At 41.8% G+C, this 23,149-nt stretch overlaps 1 protein-coding gene across 1 annotated transcript in view; it reads right to left on the bottom strand.

The window, feature by feature from the left end:
• CLCN1 (chloride voltage-gated channel 1) overlaps positions 1-23,149 on the bottom strand; it is a 95,033-nt gene that overhangs the window by 28,471 nt on the left and 43,413 nt on the right. Inside the window, exons 7-11 of the mRNA XM_048504506.1 lie at positions 21,467-21,545; positions 20,282-20,407; positions 12,002-12,086; positions 2,660-2,761; positions 721-805 (exon numbers count right to left, since the gene is read on the bottom strand). Of these exons, the coding sequence (XP_048360463.1) occupies positions 721-805; positions 2,660-2,761; positions 12,002-12,086; positions 20,282-20,407; positions 21,467-21,545 (477 nt within the window). The remainder of the gene's footprint in view (positions 1-720; positions 806-2,659; positions 2,762-12,001; positions 12,087-20,281; positions 20,408-21,466; positions 21,546-23,149) is intronic.

The raw sequence follows: 23,149 nt of genomic DNA, 5'->3' as shown, positions 1-23,149 counted from the left end.
TTATTACAGGAGATTGCCAGGCCACACCTGGAGGTTGGCAACCCTCTTTGGAGCCTTCCACCTACAACTCCTCTGGTGGAACCATGCCACTCAGGAAGCTGCTAGCCTTTTCAGCTGAGAATTATGGAGGTGCTTGGGACCCTCCTACATGTTCCATATCCCCCTCAGTCACTCCTATAGCTAACTTCCCTTCCTCACTGTGTGCAAAGGCAATCCATTCACGCAACCCTATGTTAAGTAATCAGGGAAGCTTTCATCCAAGAAGTCTGATTTACTACTGGAAGCATTACTGGATAGGCATCTACCCACTGTAGGGTTCACACACTGGCATTAACTTACTCCCACAAGTTCCAGCAGTATTTCATAGCTGTTTCTCCTGTAATGATTGAAATAGACAGGGAGAGAGTTCAGGGGGATAGTATAGCTAGCTTGTCCCTTGGGCAGAAATAGTTGGCTAGAGTGCCTTTTTGAAAGGCAGAATCTCTCACCTGCCCTTATTCAGTAAAAAAAAGGCTCATGGGAGAGCCACTACTTTCAAATTCAGTAAGGAACAAACCAGGCAACACAACAGCCTTATAGTGGAATAGAAAAGGGGTTGTTTTGCTTCAGCTAGCTACTGCTAGAAAAGGAAGTTGCAAACACACCTTATGTTTAGAACAAACATATCCTTTATTCTAGGAAACTGCAATTGACATCTTACGAGCACAACAGCATTCTCACCTCTCCAGCCATAAATTGCCCAAAGCCAGGAGGGAATGTCACAGATGCTATCAGGAAGGTTATAACCCCTGGATATATCAGGCGGCTAAAAAAGAGAGAAAGAAAAATCATGTAGATTGTAAGGCAAGCTGATCTCTTGATATAGAATGCCACACTAGCAGGGCTGGTCAAAGATCAATAAACATGGACTCCTTAGTGCATGAAGCAAATTGAGGTATAAGGCCATCAGTTTGCACTTGATGGAGAGATGTAGCACAATGTGTGAACCCCAAAGAAGATAATCTGTTCTAATTGCAAGTTGTAAAAATACTGATTAATTTAATCTGGATCAGTGCGAATGAGTTTTATTTTTTCAATCCAAGGTTCACAAATAGAATGCATTGCTCGCTCATCCATGCTGTTATAATATAGAGTACTTTCACAGGGAAAAAAAAGAATGTGCTAAGAGGAAAGAGATGCACTTGAGGGACTACAGAAAATTCTGCTTGCAGATGATGAATCTTATCCTTTTGACTGTAAAGCAGAGCTTCGTTTATGAGTTCCTATCAACCACATGGACTCCACTGCTAAACAACACATTGTGCTGCCAAGGTTTGGAGCTGGGACCGTCTTATGTAAAAGGATGTGCTGTACCACTTCATAATTTACACTGTGGTCTACAAATGGATGTTCATCACTTGATTGCAATTCAGGTGGGGATTTCTGGGTTTGACTGAGCCATCAGAGATCCAGTGCCATCAACAAAATGTCTGTATTGTTTCCCACCTCCTCAGACACAATGCTTTCCCATAGAACCACTTTGCACATTCATGCATAAGGTCCCACATGCATAAGGTCCCGATTCAACTAAATCCAAATCTCATCAAAACCAAAACAGCCTTCTGTTCGTCCATAAGAGGCCAAAAGGTAATGTCTTCTTCAAATCTGCCTACTTCAAGATCAGGAAATGCCTTTCTTTCTCTAGGTTTCTAATAACGATTTAGGATTGAAAATTAGATTGATGAGATCCACTAGGATCCTACCATCAGCTTGCAAAGGGGACTTCCCACTTCATTTACAGTGTAGTCCAAAGCAGAGTTACACCCAGTGGTGGGATTCAGCAGGTTCGAACCACTTCGGCAGAACCAGTTGTTAAAATGGTGCTTGTAAACAGCCAGTTGTTTATTTGAATCCCACCACCAGAACCGGTTGTTAAATTATTTGAATTCCACCACTGGTTACACCCTTCTAAATCCAACACTGCCTGGGACAGCATTACAAGTTACTTGTTGATTCTTAAGGCTGAAGAATTTGCCTAGTTATCAGAGACAGCATTCACGTAAAGAGATTTTGATGAGATTTTTGCATGATCCAGCTCAAACAAGAACTTTTAACTTGCTATCGTTTCAGTGAAAGACAGTTAGCTATGTACACATGGAAATCAAAAGCTTCTGTTTGTATAGATCAAGCTCTAACTGGCTAATTTCAGTTTTGTTTTACCTGCTTTCTACAAAACGAAATACATTATGATTTTTCAGGCCCTCTCCCGGAACCAGATTCAAAAGGTAAACAGGGTATCATGCCAACCTTACTGCTGATTTTCCATTTTAACAACATTCCCCATGGCACCTTTTTCTCAGCTAAATAAAACTGCATCAACTTCTTTGGGGGGCGGGCACTTTATTCTCTTGACCCACTGGGGAAAAATGTACTCTACTCCACACCTTCCCAATGAAAAACTAAAAAGAGGCAGCTTAAGTTCTTAGCAGAATTTGCTGCTGCACAAACACAGGGCCAAAGCCAGATGTAAACTGGGAACTTGCAGTGATTTGTTGAATTTTGCACCTGAGAATTCAAAAAACATTGCCCACCTTAGCTTCTGTGCTTTGCAAATCTATTGAAACAGTATGATTGCTGCCCCATCTCCCCAAAGAGAATAAATGATCAATGTTGTACTTACTATTTGGTTAGGAATTTACTTAGAGCTGTATGTCGTCGGACAGACAAAACCACCTGCCGATTGAAGTAAACAAAAAACGCTCCCAGAAATCCGGAACAGATCCTATGGAGGATGAGGTGGGGAAAAAAATTAACCCAGCACTTTGCCAAATTTTTTAAAAATTATCTTTCTTTGGTTTAATACATCCTGTTTTCTGGACAGTCATAATATCCAACAGAAAGCTGTTGTGGGTTTTCCAGGTCTGATAGTTTTTGCCACGGTCTGTGTCCGGGAGCGGGGCCCTCCCCCCACCCGGACTTACCGCCGGCGCTCCCCCCCCGCCCGGACTTGCCACCGCCGTCTTCTTCGGCCCGGCCGGCCGCCCCGCAAGGCTCGGGCTGGCCGGGGACGGCGCTGCCCGCGCGGCCGCGGCACCGCGGCACGAGGGCAACCGGGTACCCCTTTGGGTGCCCTGGAGGGGGGCCCTGACAGTCTGATAGTTTTTGCTTCTCTTCCACAGAGAGAAACACATCTTACTGTGATTAGCCTCTGAAGATGCAAGTCATAGAGGTGGGCAAAACGTAGCAAAAACTCCTAATCACAACCTCACTGACCACAACCACACAGCCCAGAAAACACACAACAACCAACAAATGGGTTTGTTCATCATGATACTGAACTCATTGAAAGAATTTAGCTGTTTCACTCCAGAGCATTGCAATTGATCAAAGACACAAATACAGGTAAGTATTCAACAACTTGCCATGGGATATTACTATTAGATAAGACACTTCCGTATGTGGTACTGCCAAGAGGTGAAGAGAATTTTACCACCTCTCTGTCTCTCCTGAGAATGCTGACTGGGATGACAACATAGTCCCACCCCTAACATTGTACAGGGCATTGTATTTTACATTTCACAACATCATCTTTGGCCCTGACTGACACAAGAGCTCTCTTCTATATCCTTTTGTTCAGCATCGCTGCAATGACAAACACATGTCCTCCGACTGTGGCAGTGTCAACAATACCTGCAGGAAGAGAAGTTTTCTTACATGTTTAAGCAGCCTTAAAAGTATAGGGTGGGTTATGGATTCTAAATGCCGCATTCAAGGAAAACATACTGCAAAGGAGGAAAACGAAAGGTATTTGGGATTCTGGAGACAAATCAGCACCACGCCAGCTTGGGTGTAGTAGCAACCTACACTGAATTTGTTGTAACTCACCTAAGTTTTTTTGTTCATTTGTTTAGATTGTACTTGTACTTATTTATTTACCGTCAAGTCACAGTTGACTTATGGTAGAGTTTCCAAGGCAAGAGACGTTGGGAGGTAGTTTGCCATTGTCTGCCTCCATGTCACGGCCCTGATATTCTGTGGAAATCTCCCATCCAAATACTAGCCAGGGTCAGGGCGGAGGGTGTATGACTTGCCAAAAAACGGACCGGAAAATATAATACAAGACACACGTATGCTGCTAAAGTGGCATTCAATGTATTACCCTCTTATATTTCTAATCTTACAATACATGAAATACAAGTGCAACAATGCTTATAATATTACTATTCCAAGTGGACTTCCTTAAAAGGAGCGCAAGGATTTTTTGGCACGTGCTTAAAACAGTTCACTCTCAGTTTCGTGCACATTCAAAACAGTCCAACGTATTAATCCTGCTTTTCATATATTTGTATCAAAAACTATAGTCATAGGATATTATCCTGACATTTGCAAAGTATATTCTTCAAGGGTATGATGTTATTCTGGATACGTGGCTGAAATCTTACTGATCCCCTTCAGGAGTCCATTTAAAGGAGCCTTGTTGCAATGCGAGGAGAAGTATTCAGCAAGCAAAAGTTCAGCAAGCAGAAGCTAGTCGCTATGTAACTAAAGCTTTTCGAATGCCTTCTTCAGTGCTCCGGTCTTCAATAAGCAATATAATAAATTAAATTCTATAAATATATATACATTCTCATAAAACTGTATGTGTCAATTTTAAACAATTTTAATAAACATGCGATGTTAATAAATATGTTTTACCCAAACGGGTGGTATGTTTAAATATATATGTGTACATTCATTTCATCTCTATTTTATAATAAATAATTAAATATTAATAAATACCATGCACCTCTTACATTTTGCCATTATCCTTACTCATTCTAAAAGCTGCTTGTTCCTCTTAATGGATGTCATTCAAGCATGGTATGTGTGGTTCCATATATCTATTTCCTATGTGATTTTGCTGCAGCTGCTTTTTTCTATCTTAGTGTTTTAAAAGGGACCACATCCAGCTTGGGGCACTTCATCAAAGTCCATTATAGGTAACAAGAAAATCTAATTCTCTATTTAGGAACCTATTTGATATGATTTTGTAGAATATAAGACTCATTTAGTTTTCTTGTTGGAGGAGCACTCTCTTTATATCTATATTGCTCCTTTCCAGATCGCTGATGATGGTACAAAACTACAAATTGGAAATCCTGGGCCGCATGTTGCTTCAAAAATAAAATGCCTCAACTAGTGGTTCGGCTCTTCTTTTTTTTTGTTCTTATATTACTTGCGTGTTCTTGCATTCTAACTCTCAAGACTACGTGTTGTCATTCCGAAGCCATTACGCACTAAGTCTGGGGGCAAATAATCATGTAGACACATTACCCTTGTTCAACATGTTGGAGAAAATGAGATTTATTTTCCATGTTCTGTTTGTGCGTGGATCCTTAATTTCTTTAGTAGTTTAATGATTGTGGACACATGGTGCAGTGTCCAACGATGGTGTCCTTTTGAATTCTAGATCTAGTGTACTGTCTATTTTAATATCTGCTCTCTATTAGTTGTTGTCTTAAGCCAGTTGCATGTCTAAACCCAATTCAAGTAGGCTGACAATGAGCATCCTGGAATTTCGACCAGTATGTGCCAATGCTTTTCCACTATGTCTTTTATACTCAGTGGCTTTTAAAATCATAGTTTAATGCCCATATGTTATTCTGAGACTGTGTATTCTTACTTTGTATTGGAGCAATTGTTGGCTGGGGCTCCTTTGATCCTATTAAGGGCTCTACTTAGAACAGATTTTTTGGATGATAACCCTTATGAAAGAGTATTTTTGCATTATTTTTTTGTTTTCTTCCTAAATGTAGTTTCACTGGTAGAGTTCGCTTTTGCCCTGACTAAATTGACTATATGGTGTTATTTTAAGGTAGTATTGGATGGCAAGAAGAGTATTTAAGTATCTTATTTCTTTCAATGGACTTATGAAATGGAGCAAAAGTGGGTGATTTGTTGACTATCATCTATAGTTATCCAAGTGTCCAAAAAAAAAGCCAATAGTCCGAGAATTTTGTTCCCCTGTGAACTTAATTGAAGGATGTAAGAAATGTTCAGCCAGTGTAATAGTTCCCACACATCACAATTGGGTTGCATGATGAATAGCAAGTCATCTATATATCTGCAGTAATATAGAATTTTAGAAAAAAAATGGTATTCTGATTCTTGCATGATATATTGGTTCTCAAAATTGGACATGAACAACCCCATTTGTGACACTTGGACCTAGGGGAGTGACCTCCCATGCTCAGAGAAAGGGCCGGATTTTTGAAATATAATAATTGATAGCTTTGAATCTGAAATATGTGTATTCAAATATTATTTCCAAATAAAGGAGATCAAAAAAAAATGTGTGGGGGGGGTTGTTTGAATTCCCTCTCTGAGTGTCCTAATTCCAGAGCTCTTTAGAAGTATCAATCTAACTTCTTCATTAGGTACATATATTTTGGTGTACAATGATACTCACATCATATAGTCACTAGAGTAGAGGCGCTTTTTTGGATATTTTCTGCCCTCCAGTTTGTTAATTAAGTGTGTAGTGTCCTTAATATAGGAAGGAAAGTGTCGCAAATTTGTTCATGTCCAATTTTGAGAACCAATATATCATGCAAGAATCAAATCCATTTTTTTTCTAGGCAACCTATCGATTACTACAAGATATATAGATGACTTGCTATTCATCATGCAGCCCATTATTGTGATGTGAAGGAAATCCGGCTTACAGCTGGCTAAATGACTTACATCCTTTCGAATTCAAGGATTCTACGAGGGGAACAAATTCTTCCCGGACTATTAGCTTTTGGACACTTGCTGATTAACTATGAATGATGATAGTCAGCAAATCACCTTTGCTCCATTTCATAAGTCCATTGAAAAGGAAATAAGATACTTAAATTACTTTCTTCTTGCCCAGTCCAATACACCTTAAAAAATAACTTTACTATATAGTCAACAATCGAAATTAGTTTGTAAAACGGAACTCTACCAGTGAGGAACTAAGACGAAGAAATAAAAAAAATAATGCAAAAAATACTCTTCAAGGGGTTAAATCCAAAATCTGTTCTCAAGTAGAGCCTCTTTAATAGGATCAAAGGATTCTACTAAGCCAATTGCTCCACATAAAAGTAACCAGAATCCACAGTCTAGAAATAACATGGGCATTAAATCCATGATTTTTAAAGTCTACCAGTATAAAAGACATAGTGGAAAGTGCATTGGCAAGTATACTGTCCAACGAAATTCCAGGATGCCTAATTGTCACTTCCCCTTTAATTGGGTTTACGACATGCAACTAGACTGCACATACAACAACTACAAGAGCAGATATTAAAAGCCAGACAGTATTAATTAGATCCAGAATTAAAGGATTACTAGACATCTGTCTATAGGACACTGCACCATGCAGTCCATACAATGCCATGTAAACACTAAAGAAATTAAGGATCGCACGCATGTAAACAGAACATGGAGAAAACAAATCATTCTCTAACATGTGAGAACAAAGGTGAAATACCTGACCGGCCTGTCTGCATGATTATTCGTCGGGGGGCTGTTAATGACTTTAGTTGGCACGGCCGGAATGACAACATTCTTTGCGTCTTCGGCGAGAGCTAGTGAATGCAAGAACACGCAAGTATACATCAGAACAAAAGAAGGCTATCACTACTAGATTGAGCATTTCCATTTTGACAGCCAACATGCAGCCCAGGATTTCGAACTATGTAGTTTTGTACCATCATCAACGATCTGAGAGCAATATAGACAGCAAAGAGAGTGCTCCTCCAACAAGAAAAGCTAAATCGGTCTTATGATTCTAAAATCATATCAGGCTAATAGGTCTAAGCGATAGAGAATTTTAGATTCTTCCTTGTTACCTATAAATGGACTTTGATATGGCTAGCTGGATATTGATTCCCTTTAAAACACTAAGACATGGAAAGTGCTTACGCTGCAGCAAATCACACTAGGACAATAGATATATACAACCACATACCATGCTTGAATGACATCCATTAAGAGAACAACAGCTTTGGCACTAGAGGCTGATAAGGACTAATGGTAAATGTTGAAGTGCATGGTATTTATTAATATTTAATTATTTATTATAAAATAGAATGAAATGAATGTACGTATATATATTTAAATATACTTCACCGACTTAAAAATATTTAAATGTTATTAACACTTTTAGGCGTTATTAAAATCCCGTTTAAAATTGATACATGAACAAGCAGTTTTACAGGAATGTTCATATATATTTATAGGAATTTAATTTATTATATTGCTCATTGAAGATTCTTGAAGCACTGAAGAAGGCTGCATCGGTAAAGCGTTTAGTTACTGCCGACTGAGCTCTCTTCGCTTGCTTAGAACTTTTTGCTTCGCTGGCCACTTCTCCGCATTGCAACGAAGGCTTCCCTTTAAATTAATTCCCTGAAGGGGATCAGTAAGATTTCGTTTCTAATGATCCAGAATAACATCATAATTCTTGAAGAATATACTTTCGGCAAATGCTCGGGTGATAATATGACCTGGTGACTATAGCTTGATACAAATAGTATGAAAAGCAGGATAGCTGCTAATTGTTTTGAATGTGCACGAAACTGAGAGTGAACTGTTTTAAGCACAGCGCGTAAAAAAATCCCTTTAAGCGCCCTTTAAGGAAGTCCACGGTGTGGAATAGTATTACATACAAGCATTGTTGCACTTGTATTTCATGTATTGTAAGATTAGAAATATAAGAGGGTAATACATTGAATGCCACTTTAGCAGCATACGTGTGTCTTGTATTATATTTTCCGGTCCGTTTTTTGACACGGTGTATGACTTGCCCAAGGTCACCCAACAAGCTTCTATGGTGCGAGTGGGAATTTGAACCTGGGTCCAACACTATAACCACTACACCACCGCTGACTCTCACCTGTCGCACATTTAATATAACTTATTTTAAATAAATATCATTTAGTCATTAATGTATTAAACCTAACTCGATTTTAATTTGGTTTTAATTCAAACCTGGAAGGGCTTGCTGTAGAAAGTGTGCAAGCCTAAATCAAAATGTTGATCTCAACCAAGATTCTCTCTCCCACCACTGGCCTCAAGCTATGTCTAGGATGAAGTCACAGCAGAGTAGGTTATACCTTGGGCTACACATTACAACCTTTATTTAGAAACATTTTGTAAAAAGGGAGTGGGGTGGTCAGGAGAAAAATATGAAGAAAAGAGAGGAAGAAAAAGCACAGTAATAGAGTTGTGTTTGTGGGGGGGGAGTCATCTTGACAAATACCTTGTACAATTTTTAATTGGTCACTTTTTGGATTGGTTTCGCTTTTCAGAGTCTGATGCAATGGAAACTACAGATCAGGGGTCCCCATTCTTTTTGAAACTGTGGGCACTTTTGGGGGCTTTCCGCACTGACAGAGTTGTACTGGTTTCTATCTAGGTTCACCTCAGTGTATCCGCACTGCAACTGAGCTCAACGTTGTTTTGTCTCAGTTCCCCCCCTCAGAACTGCGACATCCCTGTCGCAGTTATGAACTGCACCTTTCTGCTGGAACAAGGTTGATACCGCTTCAAAGCTTCGAAGTCTTGGGAGGCATCGAAATGACACTTCCCATCCTGGTTCAACTTAAATCCAGGCTGCTTTGTGCAATTTGCGAGCAGAATGTCTGGGAGGAGAGTGGTGGCGGCATGTAACTGTAAACTGTAAAAAAAAAGAAGCGGCTCCCATTTCCCCATGGTAACACAAGAAGCTCCAATCAATTTATCGAGGAAGCAAAACAGGCACCAAGATGAACCTGCCCACTTAGCTCAGTTCCAGGGGGCCAAGTAAGTTGCTGTGCGGACAGCCTGGAAATGCAAGCCATCACTAAAAGCGGAACCTCGAGTCGAGCCTTTTAGCTCCCTTCTTGCTAGTCGCGGGAAAGCCCCTTGGAATTCTCACAAAGGCTGGTGGGCATAACAACAAAATAACTGCTACAGGAGGCTGAGCCAAGCACAAAATGGCTTCCACAGGTGGTGGAACCAACCAAAAAAAATGTCAGGGAACAAGATTATGTACCACTCTAATAGAAACTTTTTAATACTTCAGGCATAAGCTCCACTTAACACCTTTCAATCTACACACCAAGTCAGATCTCCAATGAGCAACCAGAAACCCTGGTGGGCAAAAGACCCACTGACTCTACCCACTTGCTCAAAACATTTTCTGGATTCAAGGAAAGGTGCTGACAGGGGCCATGGTGCTGATAGGTCCCACGCTGTGGATCTCTGCTATAGATCATCTATGGCCTTTTCCCCACTTTAAAAAATGAAGTCGGTTTCATCTGGCGTGGACCTTTTCAGCGTGGGGATTGTGTTCCCCGGCTTCCCCACTGCCCCGCGCTCTGCGCAGGGTAATCAAAAGGTGCCGTTTTCAGCAGCGCCAGAAATGACACGCGCTGAGGGCGCACGAGAACGGCAGAGTTGGGGCAGCTGCATTGTCACCGCCCCTGTAGTGGGGAGTGCTGCTGGACCCCGCGCTACTTGGCAAGAGTAGCACGCAGCAAACGGTGAGTGGGGAAAGGTCCTATGTTATTTTGAAATCAATTGACTTTACCAAGAGATCTTTGAAGCAAGTTGGTCTTGATCAGGTATCAACTGCTTAATGAATCCTGTTGGCAGATTATTTATTTATTTATTTACTTATCTCATTAGATTTCTATCCCAGCCTTTCCTGACCAGGGTGGGTAGTTGAGTTGAGAATGGCTGATACTGATCCAGTAAGAACTCAACCTGTTGCTAAAATTTTAGCAAGTGATTTCTTTTAAGGCATTGTCAAGAAGGATCACTATGTGAAAATTGTGAAATGTGAAAATTGTCAATGAGTATTGTAACATTTTAAACTCTTACAAAGAAAAAACACAACCTGACAAACAAGTTAGGAACCAACAAAGTTGGGGGTGAGGAATAAATTATATGAGCAACATTTATTGCACAATCTTTAAGTTAAAAACAATCTATAGTAATTAAAATTAAATGAAAAAAACAGTCATATAAATCACATAAATGGTTACAGTCCTAACACAGGAACCTAACACATCTTGTCCAAAATAGGTCTTCCTCAGAGGTCAAACTCTTACGCACACATTACACATTTCATTTCGTTTTGTTTAAAATTACTATAGGGTTTTATTTTAGCTTAAAGATTGTGTGCACTGTGCAGTAAATGCTGGTCATGTACTTTATTCCTTTTTTCATTTCCTAATATTGTAACATTTTGTTCAGTTCTGTATTTTATTCTGTCTTACTGTATTGATTTTTAAGCTTACAGCCTGTCAAAAAACCCTATTTAAAATGAACTAAAAAGGGATGAGTTGTCTCTTTCTTTAAATCAATTTGCTCACCCCAAAGTAAATAATTGGGAGCTCTCTAGTTTACGGGGAAACTTCCTGGTGGGCCACTGCCCTGGAGGGCCACTGGCAACTTAGAGCCACTTAAATCAAATGGCCCCTATTATTGCTGATAACTCACAGGGGTCACTTGGTTTATATTCAAGCTGAGTCGCCTCTGCAGCACTGCAGGAGCCATTTGGAGCTCCTACTCCAGGGCTCTAGTCCACCTAGGGATTTCTAAGGATAATTCTGCAGAAAAAGAAATCCACAGACTGTGCACCTCTGCCTAGAGCAGATAAGAATGACCAAAGCTAAATAAGACAGCTCAGACCCTTAGCCCTTAATCGGGACATATAAGACAGAATTTGGGACAGGTGTAGTTTCCCATGCAGAGCTGCAACAAGACACCTTGGCAGAACCCCCCCCCCCCCCGCAAAACTTTTAAAATACAAGAACATTTTGCACCTGGTCCCCCCCAGGGTAGTGTACAAGTAGCTGGTTGTTCCTGTTCCAAATGGAGTCATTATAGGATAGTGTGAAGTACTGGGATTGTGGCTGGATTGCTTCCTGGGAGCTTCCAGACAGCTGTGTTTCATTTGGAGAGTTCTTACCATGGCTTGTCTGTTATCATTTCCACACTGCAATGAGTCACACCCCTTTGGGCTTACCCTATGACAGCAAAAGCGGGCAGCTCCTGCAAATCAAAAGGGAAATCCATCCGAAAGTTCGTTCGGAACAGGGCTGTGATGGTGACTGCACAGGGCGAGAAAAAAGACAGGAGGAAGTATTAGTGGAGAGAAGGAGAGCATGTGAGGATTTGAAATGTGAACTACAGATGAGACCCTGATACAGATATTCAGTATTTATTTATTTGTTTGTTTGTTTGTTTATTTTTCAGCTTTTCAATAGCTAGCATGACAGTGTCCTCCTACAATATTGCAATGCTGAGGAGGTTAGAGGCAGACTTAGGCCCATTATACACAGAGTGCTTTCCACAAAGGTCTTTGCACCACAGGGCATTCACAGTGAGGTCTCCTTGCGTTCTCTTGTTTGTAAGGAGGTGCCCCACTGCCTGCTGTCCAGCTTGTGCGGCTTTCCTGTCCCCTCTTCTGGGTCACTCCCCGTTGATTGAAGATTGCCAACTTTTTTTGGAGTCCTTTAAACTTCATTTCAATATTTCTTATATTACTACTGGGGAGAAGCCAGCCATCGATCTCCTGGAAATGCCTCCAAAGAGTGAGGGGGGAAGATTGGAAGGAGCAGGAACCCCAAAGTGGGGAAAAATATTGGGGGTTCTCTACTGTCAGGAACTGTGGGGCTTCCAGGATCTTCAGCACCCTTCTCTTGTACATAAATCTAATAAGGGAGCTAATTTTAGAACAAAGGGGAAGGAAGGAAGGAAGGAAGGAAGGAAGGAAGGAAGGAAGGAAGGAAGGAAGGAAGGAAGGAAGGAAGGAAGGAAGGGGGAAAGCCAGCTGGAGTAACAGCGTTGCTGCCCCCAACCATAGGCCTGGACGGATGTCTCTGTCTTACAGGACTGCAGAACTCAGATAAATCCCACAGGACCCTGGTCTCATTAGACAGGGTGTTCAGATGTTTTCAGTCTTGGAGCCAGCTCTGACAAAAAAAGTTCTTGCTCAAACAAAAACTTGCTTATCTAGTACTATAGCTAGTGTATGTATATAATTCAATATGTGAATCTAGGCCTTCATCCCAAGTAAAGACCCGCATCTACCTCTATTAACCTGTGCATGAACCTGCATCTTCTGGGCAGCTTCTAATTATGGTGCTGTCTTATCTGCTTGTTCATTCCTGCGATGCTCAGGCTAAGATCTAGGTATTTATTGGTCATGGGACTGACTCCTTGGAATGGCCTTCCGGAGGAGCTTTGGAGGCCATCTCATGGCTTATTTTTAGACGGGCATCCAAAGTTTTTTGCTGAGTTTTTTTTAATGATGACTCAATAGTCCTTAGTCAATGAAACGAATTTCTTGTGGGTCAGTTGCATCTGCAGTGATTGCTGTTTTAATATTTTTGTTGCATTTTTATGCCCTCTGGGCACCTTGAAAGCCACCTAGAGTCTGTGGGGAAAGGCAAGATATAAACATATCAATGATATTTTATTTCATACTTACTAAAATGTTATTTTCTGTCTTTCTCTAGGTCAACATACCCAGAGAATGAGGACAGGGCCCTTTTATAAGTGAGACCAATCTCCAGTTATAAGTGAGATCAATCTAGTTAACAAATCAAATTAATTTAATAATCAAAAATCAAACTTAATTAATTTAAATCAAATTAATTTAATAATGTCTGTATATATGGTTGGCTTGCAGCTTCGCATTAGGAGGATGAAAGGGCCACAAGTAGGGTTACCAGACTGAGCCCGAAAACTGGCAGGAGGGCTGGGGCAGGGTTATATGGGAACGGGTGTGATGTTGGCAACATTGCTATGTCACTTCTGGGAACAACCTGGAAGTGACAAAGAATAGCTCTAGAAATCACTGGAATCTACGGTCCATTCTGCACAACACAAATAAGACTTTCTGGGAACTTTTAAAAAGGTGTCTTGGGAAGGAATTCCAAACAGCAGTTTTTTCCCCAAGACGTCCTCATGATACCTTATTTAAGCTCAAGGAGTCTTTTTTTAAAAAAAAACTTGCCTAATTTTTTCCCCTTAAGGCGTCCACAGACATCCCCTGCTTGGATGTGAGGAATGCAGAGTTCAGGAGGCATCCTATTTTTCCAGCCTGACCTTTTTGCTCTTTGGTCAGTCTTACCCTCAGCTTGCGCCCGATATTTTGTCTGCTGCTGAAGGAATTCTCCCTGTCTCCATTTGTTGGAGGGTGCCCCCAGTAGGTTTGCTCTGCAGGCTCCAATCCTGAGTGTTTTTCCAGCCAAAAAAGTACATAGGTGTAGTCAGCTCAGCCTGCTGATTATGACAATATACTGTTTTCCTTCAAAAAAAATATTTTTTTTGAAGAGCTATCTTTGTAACTTCACATGAGAGAACCTTAGCCACTCTTAGAACTGTTTTACTGCCCACTGGGAAGAATTGGGTTGACCTGCCCTCTACAGACCATACTTTTTGTGCAGTAATAGCTGTTAGAAAAAAAATTAAAAATAGAAAAACTATATATTGCTGGAATTGGCAGGACAAGCTGAGTACAACTATGTAGATTTCAGCCTGAAAAGGTGCCCAGGATTGGAGCCTGCAGAGCAAATACCCAGGAGGGTGCCCAGCAAATTGAGACAGGGAGAATCCGTTGAGCAGCACAGAAAATGTCAGGTGCAAGCAGAGGGTGAAACTGACCAAACAGTGAAACGGTTGGGTGGCAAAAAGCCTCGTTTTCAGCAGCCATCTCTTTTTAAGATATCCCCCAGAGATCTTATTTTGGGCGTGCAGTGAAAAGAAGCAGCCACCTCTTTTGAAGATGTCCCTCACACATCTTTTTTGTGCTGTGTGGAATGGACCTATGGTTTTTACCATAGAGTTTCCAGAGATTCCTAGAGCTAACCTTTGTCACTTCCATATTGCACCTGGAAATGATGTAGTGATGTCTGTGAGTCACTTTTTATTCCTTCCAGGCAATGAGTTTCACCAGTGGGAGGTCTCCCACTATAGGAGGAGGCCTGACAAGCCCAGACATAAGGAGTCCTGATGTCCCGGAGAACAGATTGAGATAAAGCAAGAAGAACTCGATGTAGGTAACTAATGAACAGGTCAAATCTAGACAATAAATTGCCAAGGATGCAGACTTGAGAAATAGTATGTGCAATGTTGTGTGTGTGTGTGTGGAGGGGGGGTGTTTCCCTGGGGGAAGGCCTCTGGCTTCCAGATGGTCTTCAGAAACAGTTCTTAACGGGAGATAAAAGCCTGACCAGTGCCTGCTCCCATCACATGATGCATTGACCAGGTCCTTTTTAAACTTCTTGAACTTTCAGTTTTGCAAGCAAGCTTGCAAAATTTTGGGATTGTGCAAAGACAAGTAGGCCCAATGGTCAACTACCATAAAAGCAAATGGTGTAAGGGACTGTTGGTAGAAAGACAACTATCAAGGAGGATGTTATGATTTGGAAGTGAATTATATCATTGCAAAGAGTTCCTCACCTCAGCAGAGAAGACAGCAAGGCAGGAAGAGTGGTAACAAACTCACCTATCAAGAACCAGTAGTTATTGATTTAGTGCCAAACTAGACATGATGGTGTTAATGGGTCCTCAATTCACAGCGTTTTAGGATCTCTTTAAAATGGTGGTAGTATTCATTGGTCCCCTCCCATAGATGCCATCACATCTAAGTTGGCTCTTTGATCTAAATTGATTAAGCTTGGGTAAAGGCTAAATGGCCATTTAGTAATAAGATGCTTAAGATGTAACATCACCCTGCTTGATTAAAGACTGATAGATTAGATTAGATAGATATATTAGATTAGTTTGGGGTTAGATTAGATTAGGATAGATTAGATTAGACTAGGATAGATTGGGATAGATAGGCAGGCAGGCATTCAATTTAGCAAGTGGTATGGTCTCTATATTACTCTATATTACCTAATCTCCCATGGGTCTTGGGGCATTGTTATGAATTAACTGGGAAGAATTAATTAACATATTAACAATTTCCCTTACAATGCCCGTACAGGAACTTTAACACAAAATTCAAAGCCCAGGAAAAGATGGGGAAAGTAACAGCTTGGCATTGGAGAGCCATGAACCAAGATAAAAGCTGGGTTGCTTGAATGGGTAGCCTCCAACCTGTCCTCTAAAATAGTTTGTGCAGATAACACATTCTGGGGTTTATCTTGTTTCTGCTTCCCATTTCCATCTTAGAGAAAGGGAGGAAGGGAGGGTCAGAGAGAGAGAGAGAAGTCCAGAGGAAGGAGGGGTCATTTAAATTCTTCTCTTCAGGCAAGGAAATGTCTGATAGCATTTTCACACATGGGCTTAAATTGCCCTTGAAATTCATTCTTTCTTGCTGTTTATATGAAATATAGAAGTACGGTAAACACTGAGGTTCAATTCAGTTCAATTTATTTGCTGCAAGCCATCTGTCACTGCAAAACCGCAGTCATCAGGCATGTATACCGAAAAACGGACGGGAGTGACCCAGTATGTATATGCCCCACATTCAGTAACTTCAAGCGTTACATTTATAGATCAGAACCAAGACACGACCTCTAAAATATATGTACCTGGCTTGGTATAATGAACTTACATTCGATGAGCACCATTGTAAGAGACAGTGAAAGATTGTGTGTGGTGATTTTCTCAGTTATATTGGGGGTGGGGGTGGGGGGCGGGTTGAAATCTACCAAGCATCGATTACGCGAGCTATGATGAATTGCAACACAAAGAACTGAAGCATCAAGATTTTTTTTAAAAACACAGAAAAATCAAAAAATGGCAGCCAGGAATTGTTTTGAGGGGGTGAGTGGGGACAAACCGGGGGGCGGGATCGAAAACATTTTGCAAATGTTTTAGAAACTTTGTAGTGACTTGTGTGGAAAGGGCCACTGACTTTTACCTGCTCTTGCTGGTCAAAGACCTCAGATCTTTTGAGCAGACATATGAAACCTACCTGCTTAGAACAGATAAATATGCCATCTGCATTGAGGCTGATGGCAACTTTACGGTTCAAAACGGCACAGTGCATGCAGAAGAGAAAACGGAAAAAGGAATGACCTCTACTTTGAGTACAACACACCACAGGGAATTGAGAGGGGCTGCAGATCCCCATATTCACTCCAAGAGGAAGCTGGGGACAGGTTAATTGCCACAGGGATCCCCCATCTAGGCAATGGCTCCCACAAGTATCTAGTACTTAGGGTTTGGTTGTGCAGTGCTTCTGGCCTCAGAGAACAATCAAAAGGGCCATCTTGCATCCTGTGACACCTAGGAGAGGACACAGATATTGGGATCCAAATACTATAGTCTGTCTTAGAAAAAGATGCTAGAAAAAGTTGCTGTCTTAGAAAAAGATGTATATTCCTCCGCCACAGAACTCAAAACTTTGCAGCTTCTTTTTGTAGAATGCTTTGCCTGGGTCCTAGTGCCTACCTAGTCCTGCCCCCCCCCCCCCCAATCCATTTGAAAGTTTTAAAATAAAAATACAATGAATGATAAATGCTCTTGTATTAAAGTGCCTTGTTCAATAATGCACAAAATCATGGTTTTGACAAAGTCAGTGCATAAAAAGAAATTATAAGTCTCATATTCATTCAAGATTATATTCCATTGCAAAAGCATACCATTTTCTTGACCACGGCACCTCGACTGACCTTACTAACATCTTTATCTGAGGCACAGGACTGTCTAGATTCATGTCCTGTGGTACCTTAGAGACCAGCAAGATTTTTGAGGTATAATCTTTCACGAGTCAAACTCTCTTCATCAGATCTGTCAGCTTTGACTCTCGAAAACTTATATCCCAAAAAATGTGTGAGTCTCTAAGGTGCTACAGGACTCAAATCTAGCTGTTCTACTGCAGTCCAACGCAACTATGCTTTGAAACTATCAAAATGCTAGATTCTCTCTCTTCCTGGGCATAACAGAAAGAGGACTGACAAAAGCTGGGGGAGGCAAGGGGGGAGGAACTGAGGGGAATAAGTACCCTCGACATGAGAGCAGCAAGGTCTGTTGAACTGATTCCAACTGGAAATAACTTGCAGGAAGGCACTCACACACCTGGACTCCATCTTTGATGCAGTAAATAGCCTATCCTAGAATCACAACAGACAGGCTATGTCTAGAGGAGAAACACAGGACTGCATGTATGCCCATTTTCTTTGTATTTTTGCAGAGTATCTGGGCAGAGTATACATATGGACATTTTCTTTTTAATAAATTGCTTGCCACTTTGAATGCTGGAGGTTTGTTCCCTGTAATTCTGTGAAGCCCCACTTAAAAATATTACTGAAATGGCTATAGGGGAAAGGAAGCGATTGGCCATTAGACTGCTAGATTCCCAGAGTGTGCTATGGTAGTAAGCCTGCCTGGGGTAGTGGTGAGCACGAGCTGCAGACTGGGGTGGGGTGGGAGAGCTGTAAGTGGCTATGCGAACAGCGTGTTTGTTAACAGAGCTGGCCCTTTTATCAGGAGATACTCAAAATGACCAGCTGGTGGCAGCGTAAATACCTGGCGAAAAGCAAAGAACCATTCCAGCAATCAGGTGGGTATGGGAGAAGACCCAAACCAGAATGGCCGTCACGGGTCAGCAGGGATGTACTGCTTACAGAGGCATTTATAGAGTGAATGAACATTCTAGCCTATGCAGGCTTCTCATTCACTTTGAAAAGCAAGAACCACTTGAACGAAAGCTTCAAGAAGAGAGTTTTTGTCTGCCATGTAGGTGGCTAACTGTGCAATTCTATGCAGATATGCTCCAGTCTAAGCCTGTTAGGATAAATGGGCTTAGATTAGAATAATTCTGCATAAGACTGAATCACAAGGGACAAGGAAAGCTGTGAATTTCACATCGACTGTGTTCAGCAATCAAGTTTGCCATGTTTGATTGTGCTGACCACCAGGTCTGCTTGGTTTGGCAATGAATGACTCAAATCCCTGATGAACAAGTTTGCATTGTTTTTCCAGAACTGTGCAAATACAAAAACACTGCCAATTCAAACAGATGGGGAGTCATTTATGTCTAAGGACTACTTAAATGAACAACATTGCTGATTGATTTATATGGTGAATTACTGACTGAAGTGCCCATCTCAAACATTTGCTTACTAAGTAAATCAACTGCACAGCAAGAAGGGAAGTAAAACTCAGCTGGGTTGCGCAAGAACATGTACATTGCTTGGACTGCACTTTTAAGAAGGAATGTGGTGAAGCAACTTGCTAAACAGCCACAAAATTCTGATGAACAGGTAAACAGCTTACTGAAAAATTGGCTCCCTGTTCACCAGGGGCAAACAATATGTGAGCTGAACTGGTGAGTGTTCAAGCCTTATTGTAAGGGAGTGTGTCATAGAATCATAAAGTTAGAAGAGACCACAAGGGTGATCAAGTCCAAACCCTGTCATATAGAAATACACAATCAGAACATTCCTGACAGATAGCCACCCAGCCTCTGTTTAAAAATCTCCAAAGAAGGAAACTTCACCACACTCCAAGGCAGTGTATTCCACTGTCAAATAACCACTGTCAGGAAGTTCTTCCTAATGTTTAGGTGGAATCTCTTTTCCTGCATCTTGAATCCATTACTCCTTGTCCTAGTCTCTGGAGCAGCAGAAAACAAGCTTGCTCCATCTTCAACATAACATTCCTTCAAATATTTAAACATGGCTACCTTCTCTTCTCCAAACTAAACACGCCCAGCTCCATAAGTCCCTCCTCATAGGGTGTGGAATCCAGACCTTTACCATTATAGTCACCCTCCTCTGAGCCTGTTTCACCTTTTCAATATCCTTCTTAAATTGTGGTGCCCAGAACTGGACACAGTATTCTAGGTGTAGTCTGACCGATGTAGAATAGTTTGGTACTATTATGTCCCTCACTCTAGACACGATAGTCTTATTGATGCAGCCCAGAATTGCATTGGTTTTCTGGGCTGCCGTATCACACTGCTGACTCATGTTCAGTTTGTGGTCTACTAAGACTCCCAGATCCCTTTCCCATGTACTATTGTCAAGCCAGGTGTCACTCATCCTGTATCTACGCATTTCATTTTTTCTGCCTAACTGTAGTATCTTACATTTATCTCTGTTGAAATTTATTTTGTTAGTTTTGGCCCAGCTCTCTAATCTGTCCAGGTCATTTTGAATTCTGACCCTGTCCTCTCTGGGGTATTAGCTACCCCTCCTAATCTGGTGTCACATCAATCTAAGGCAGGTAAAAAATTCATAGGACACTATGCTCCAAAGCCTTACAGAAGTTCTGTACCAAGGAATACTCAGTGTAGGGTGGCAAAGGTTGAAGAAGGCAATGAGAAGTGACTTCATCCTACCTGCATCTTTGTTCCAGACAGCAAAAACGCGGAAAACAAAGGCACTGAATGTGGCTGCAAAAAACCCGCGCCAGTAATTCCGGACTGCAAAGTACGTAGAAGTAACTTCGATGCTGAAGAGAACACCTAGAGGGAACAGAGATGTTCTCACACATACGTGATAATAGCCTACTTCTCCCTACCCCAAATATCTTGCATTCTGCCAAAACATCACCTCCGCACCACACATGCAAATGGAGTTTACAAAAGGCAGGTTTAAACAAATAGTTTGGGTTCCTCTTCCATCCCAAAGGAATGTTCCCCTTCAGAGCAGGTATGGAAAGGACATTCGTAAGAGCTCAAAAGAATCTAACTTGTACTATATTTCAACACCCATTGGCTGTTAAGCTTTCTTTTTGTGGGAACCTATCTGTTACCCCAGTTTGGGGCAGCAGGGTATGTGTGCTTGTCCCTGGATCATCTCAAAACCAACAAAAATGTAATACACACAGCGCAATCTGAAGCACAGTTATACCCTTCAAAGTCTGCCATATGCTATGGACCTAGGAGGGTCTTACTCTGCTTAGGAATCCACTGGCAGCTCTTTAGGGAAGATGTTGTTATCCATAACTGCTGACTTACCTATTTCCAATGAGATGGCTTTGAGATTCTGGGCAGGGCTTGGATGCAGAATGTGAGAACAATCATACCATTAAGAAAAAGACAGAATCAGTGTGGCAGGAGAAAGAACTAGAATGGTGCAGTGGTTATAGTGTTAGACTAGGATTTGGGAGACACAGGTTCAAATCCCCACTCGGCCACAGAATCCTGCTGGGTGACCTCATGTCAGTCTCACGCTCTCAGCCTAATCTATCTCATAGAGGATAAAATGGATAACAACTGCTTCAGATCCTTCTAGAGGGAGAGGCGGGGTATAAATGAAGCACATAAACTGAATAACACATGCCGCTTCATTTCTAGTTTGATAGCTGGATGATCTGTCCCCTGTGCTGGGCCACCCCACTACCTCCAACAAAAAAGAGGCCCAATATGGCAGCTGAGGGCAGCCATGATTGGGGGGTGTATGCTGTAAGTTTAAATAGTGGAGGGCATTCCTGTGAGCTATGGTTGCTATGCCTCAGGGAAGAAGGGAGGACAGGATGGATGCTTCTAAGAAAAGTCAAATGGAAGTTAGCTGCCACTTGCCTCCAAGTGGAGTCCCGAAACAACAGCCAACCCCGACGGCGCATCCCACAGTCAGGACATCTGTGTAATAATATGGCTGCTACTGGGGGAAGAGACATGAGAGAGAGAGAGAAAGACAGAGAGAAAGAGCAGAGAAAAGGGAGAGAGACGACACAAAACAAGAAACAGAAAACAGGAGGAGAGAAAAATAAGTGACAGAACTGGAAGCTAGAGGCACTCAGTGATTAGATGGATATGGACTTCACACCCAATCTGCTTGGGCTCAAAAATACTTTCTGTGCCAGGAGTTTCCTTCTTATTTCTTCCTTACACACAAGCACCTGGAGGAGATTTAATCCCAAAACAGATTAATCTCTTAAGAGGCTTTCACACGGGGACAGGGCTGTGTGGTTTTCCCCATTTCCAGTGCAGCTGCCAGTAAAATGCAGTAGCATGGGGCTTCCATGGGGCAGATATTCCCACAATTTGCCTGCCCCAATCCCCCAAAAGCAGCAATTATTGAATTTATATCAAGACAATAACAATATGTGTAATAAGTTCTCTGAATTCTCAGTTTTCATGTTAAAAAAATAAGACTCTAGCCCTCTATGGCAGTGGTGGTGAACCTATTGAGGTGGCACTCAGAGCCCTCTCTGTGGGCATGAGCAAACAAAGTTTGTCATGTGGGGGGGGGGGAATTGCCCCCCCCCACACACACACATCTAGGCTGGCCTGGGGCCACTGGGCTCGATTATTAGCATTAAACCTAAGACCTAGTTTTGGGGTAGCAGTGTAGGTAACCCTGTTAAGCGCTGTTAAATCCCACTGATTTTTATACGAAGAACTAAAGCACAATCCTTTACCTGGGAGTAAGCTCGGTTGCCGGCAAAGGGGCTTGCTTCTGAGTAAACTCTCCTAGGGTCATGATTCACCCGTTGGAAGAGTTGCACGGTTGCTTCAAAGCAAAGCCACCGACTACCATCAAGCTTACTCCCGAGTAATGCACGCCTCGGAGCCGACTTCAGAATTCAGGTTAAATTGCCTTGTTGGCACTTTGCCATAAATAAGTGGGTTTTGGGTTGCAATTTGGGCACTCGGGCTCGAGAAAGTTCGCCATCACTGCTCTATGGTGTAGAGATATGCTTTTCCTTTTACATCTCTGCGACAGAAGGGGCTAGATGCTTACTTTTAAAAAATGAAATCTGAGAATTCGTAGAACTCATTATACAGGTGGTTAAAACACCCTATCAATATCAAAATATTCAGTTACTAATTTTTAATAAGCCCCCCCAATGAAATTTCCCACCCACGTAGCTACCACCCAAGCTTTAATATGAGAAACTGACAAAGGCTTTCGTGGCTGGAATCAGCTGCCTGGGTTTTCCAGGCTGTGCTCCTAATATTTCCCCCATATCTATGACTGGCCCCTTCAGAGGCATGTGACACAGAGCCACATCTTACCATGACATGCCTTGGAAAGTGCCAGTCGCACATGTGTGTGAAACATTACGAGCAAAAACTATCAGACCATGGCCAAACAGCCCAGACAACTCACAACAGCCACTTTACTATGATCGATCCCAAACATTTGCAGCAAAGCAGGCTTGACAAGGGTAGGAGAAAAGCTGTAGAAACCCCAGAAGGCACAGAAATGCACTATGATGCTGTGGGGAAAGAGAAAAAAACCTCTTCCCAACAGCATCA

This window comes from Sphaerodactylus townsendi, linkage group LG07 (genome assembly GCF_021028975.2).
Source record: "Sphaerodactylus townsendi isolate TG3544 linkage group LG07, MPM_Stown_v2.3, whole genome shotgun sequence".
In the NCBI taxonomy this organism is placed as follows: Eukaryota; Metazoa; Chordata; class Lepidosauria; order Squamata; family Sphaerodactylidae; genus Sphaerodactylus; species Sphaerodactylus townsendi.
This window is presented reverse-complemented; position numbering and strand designations above follow the sequence as displayed.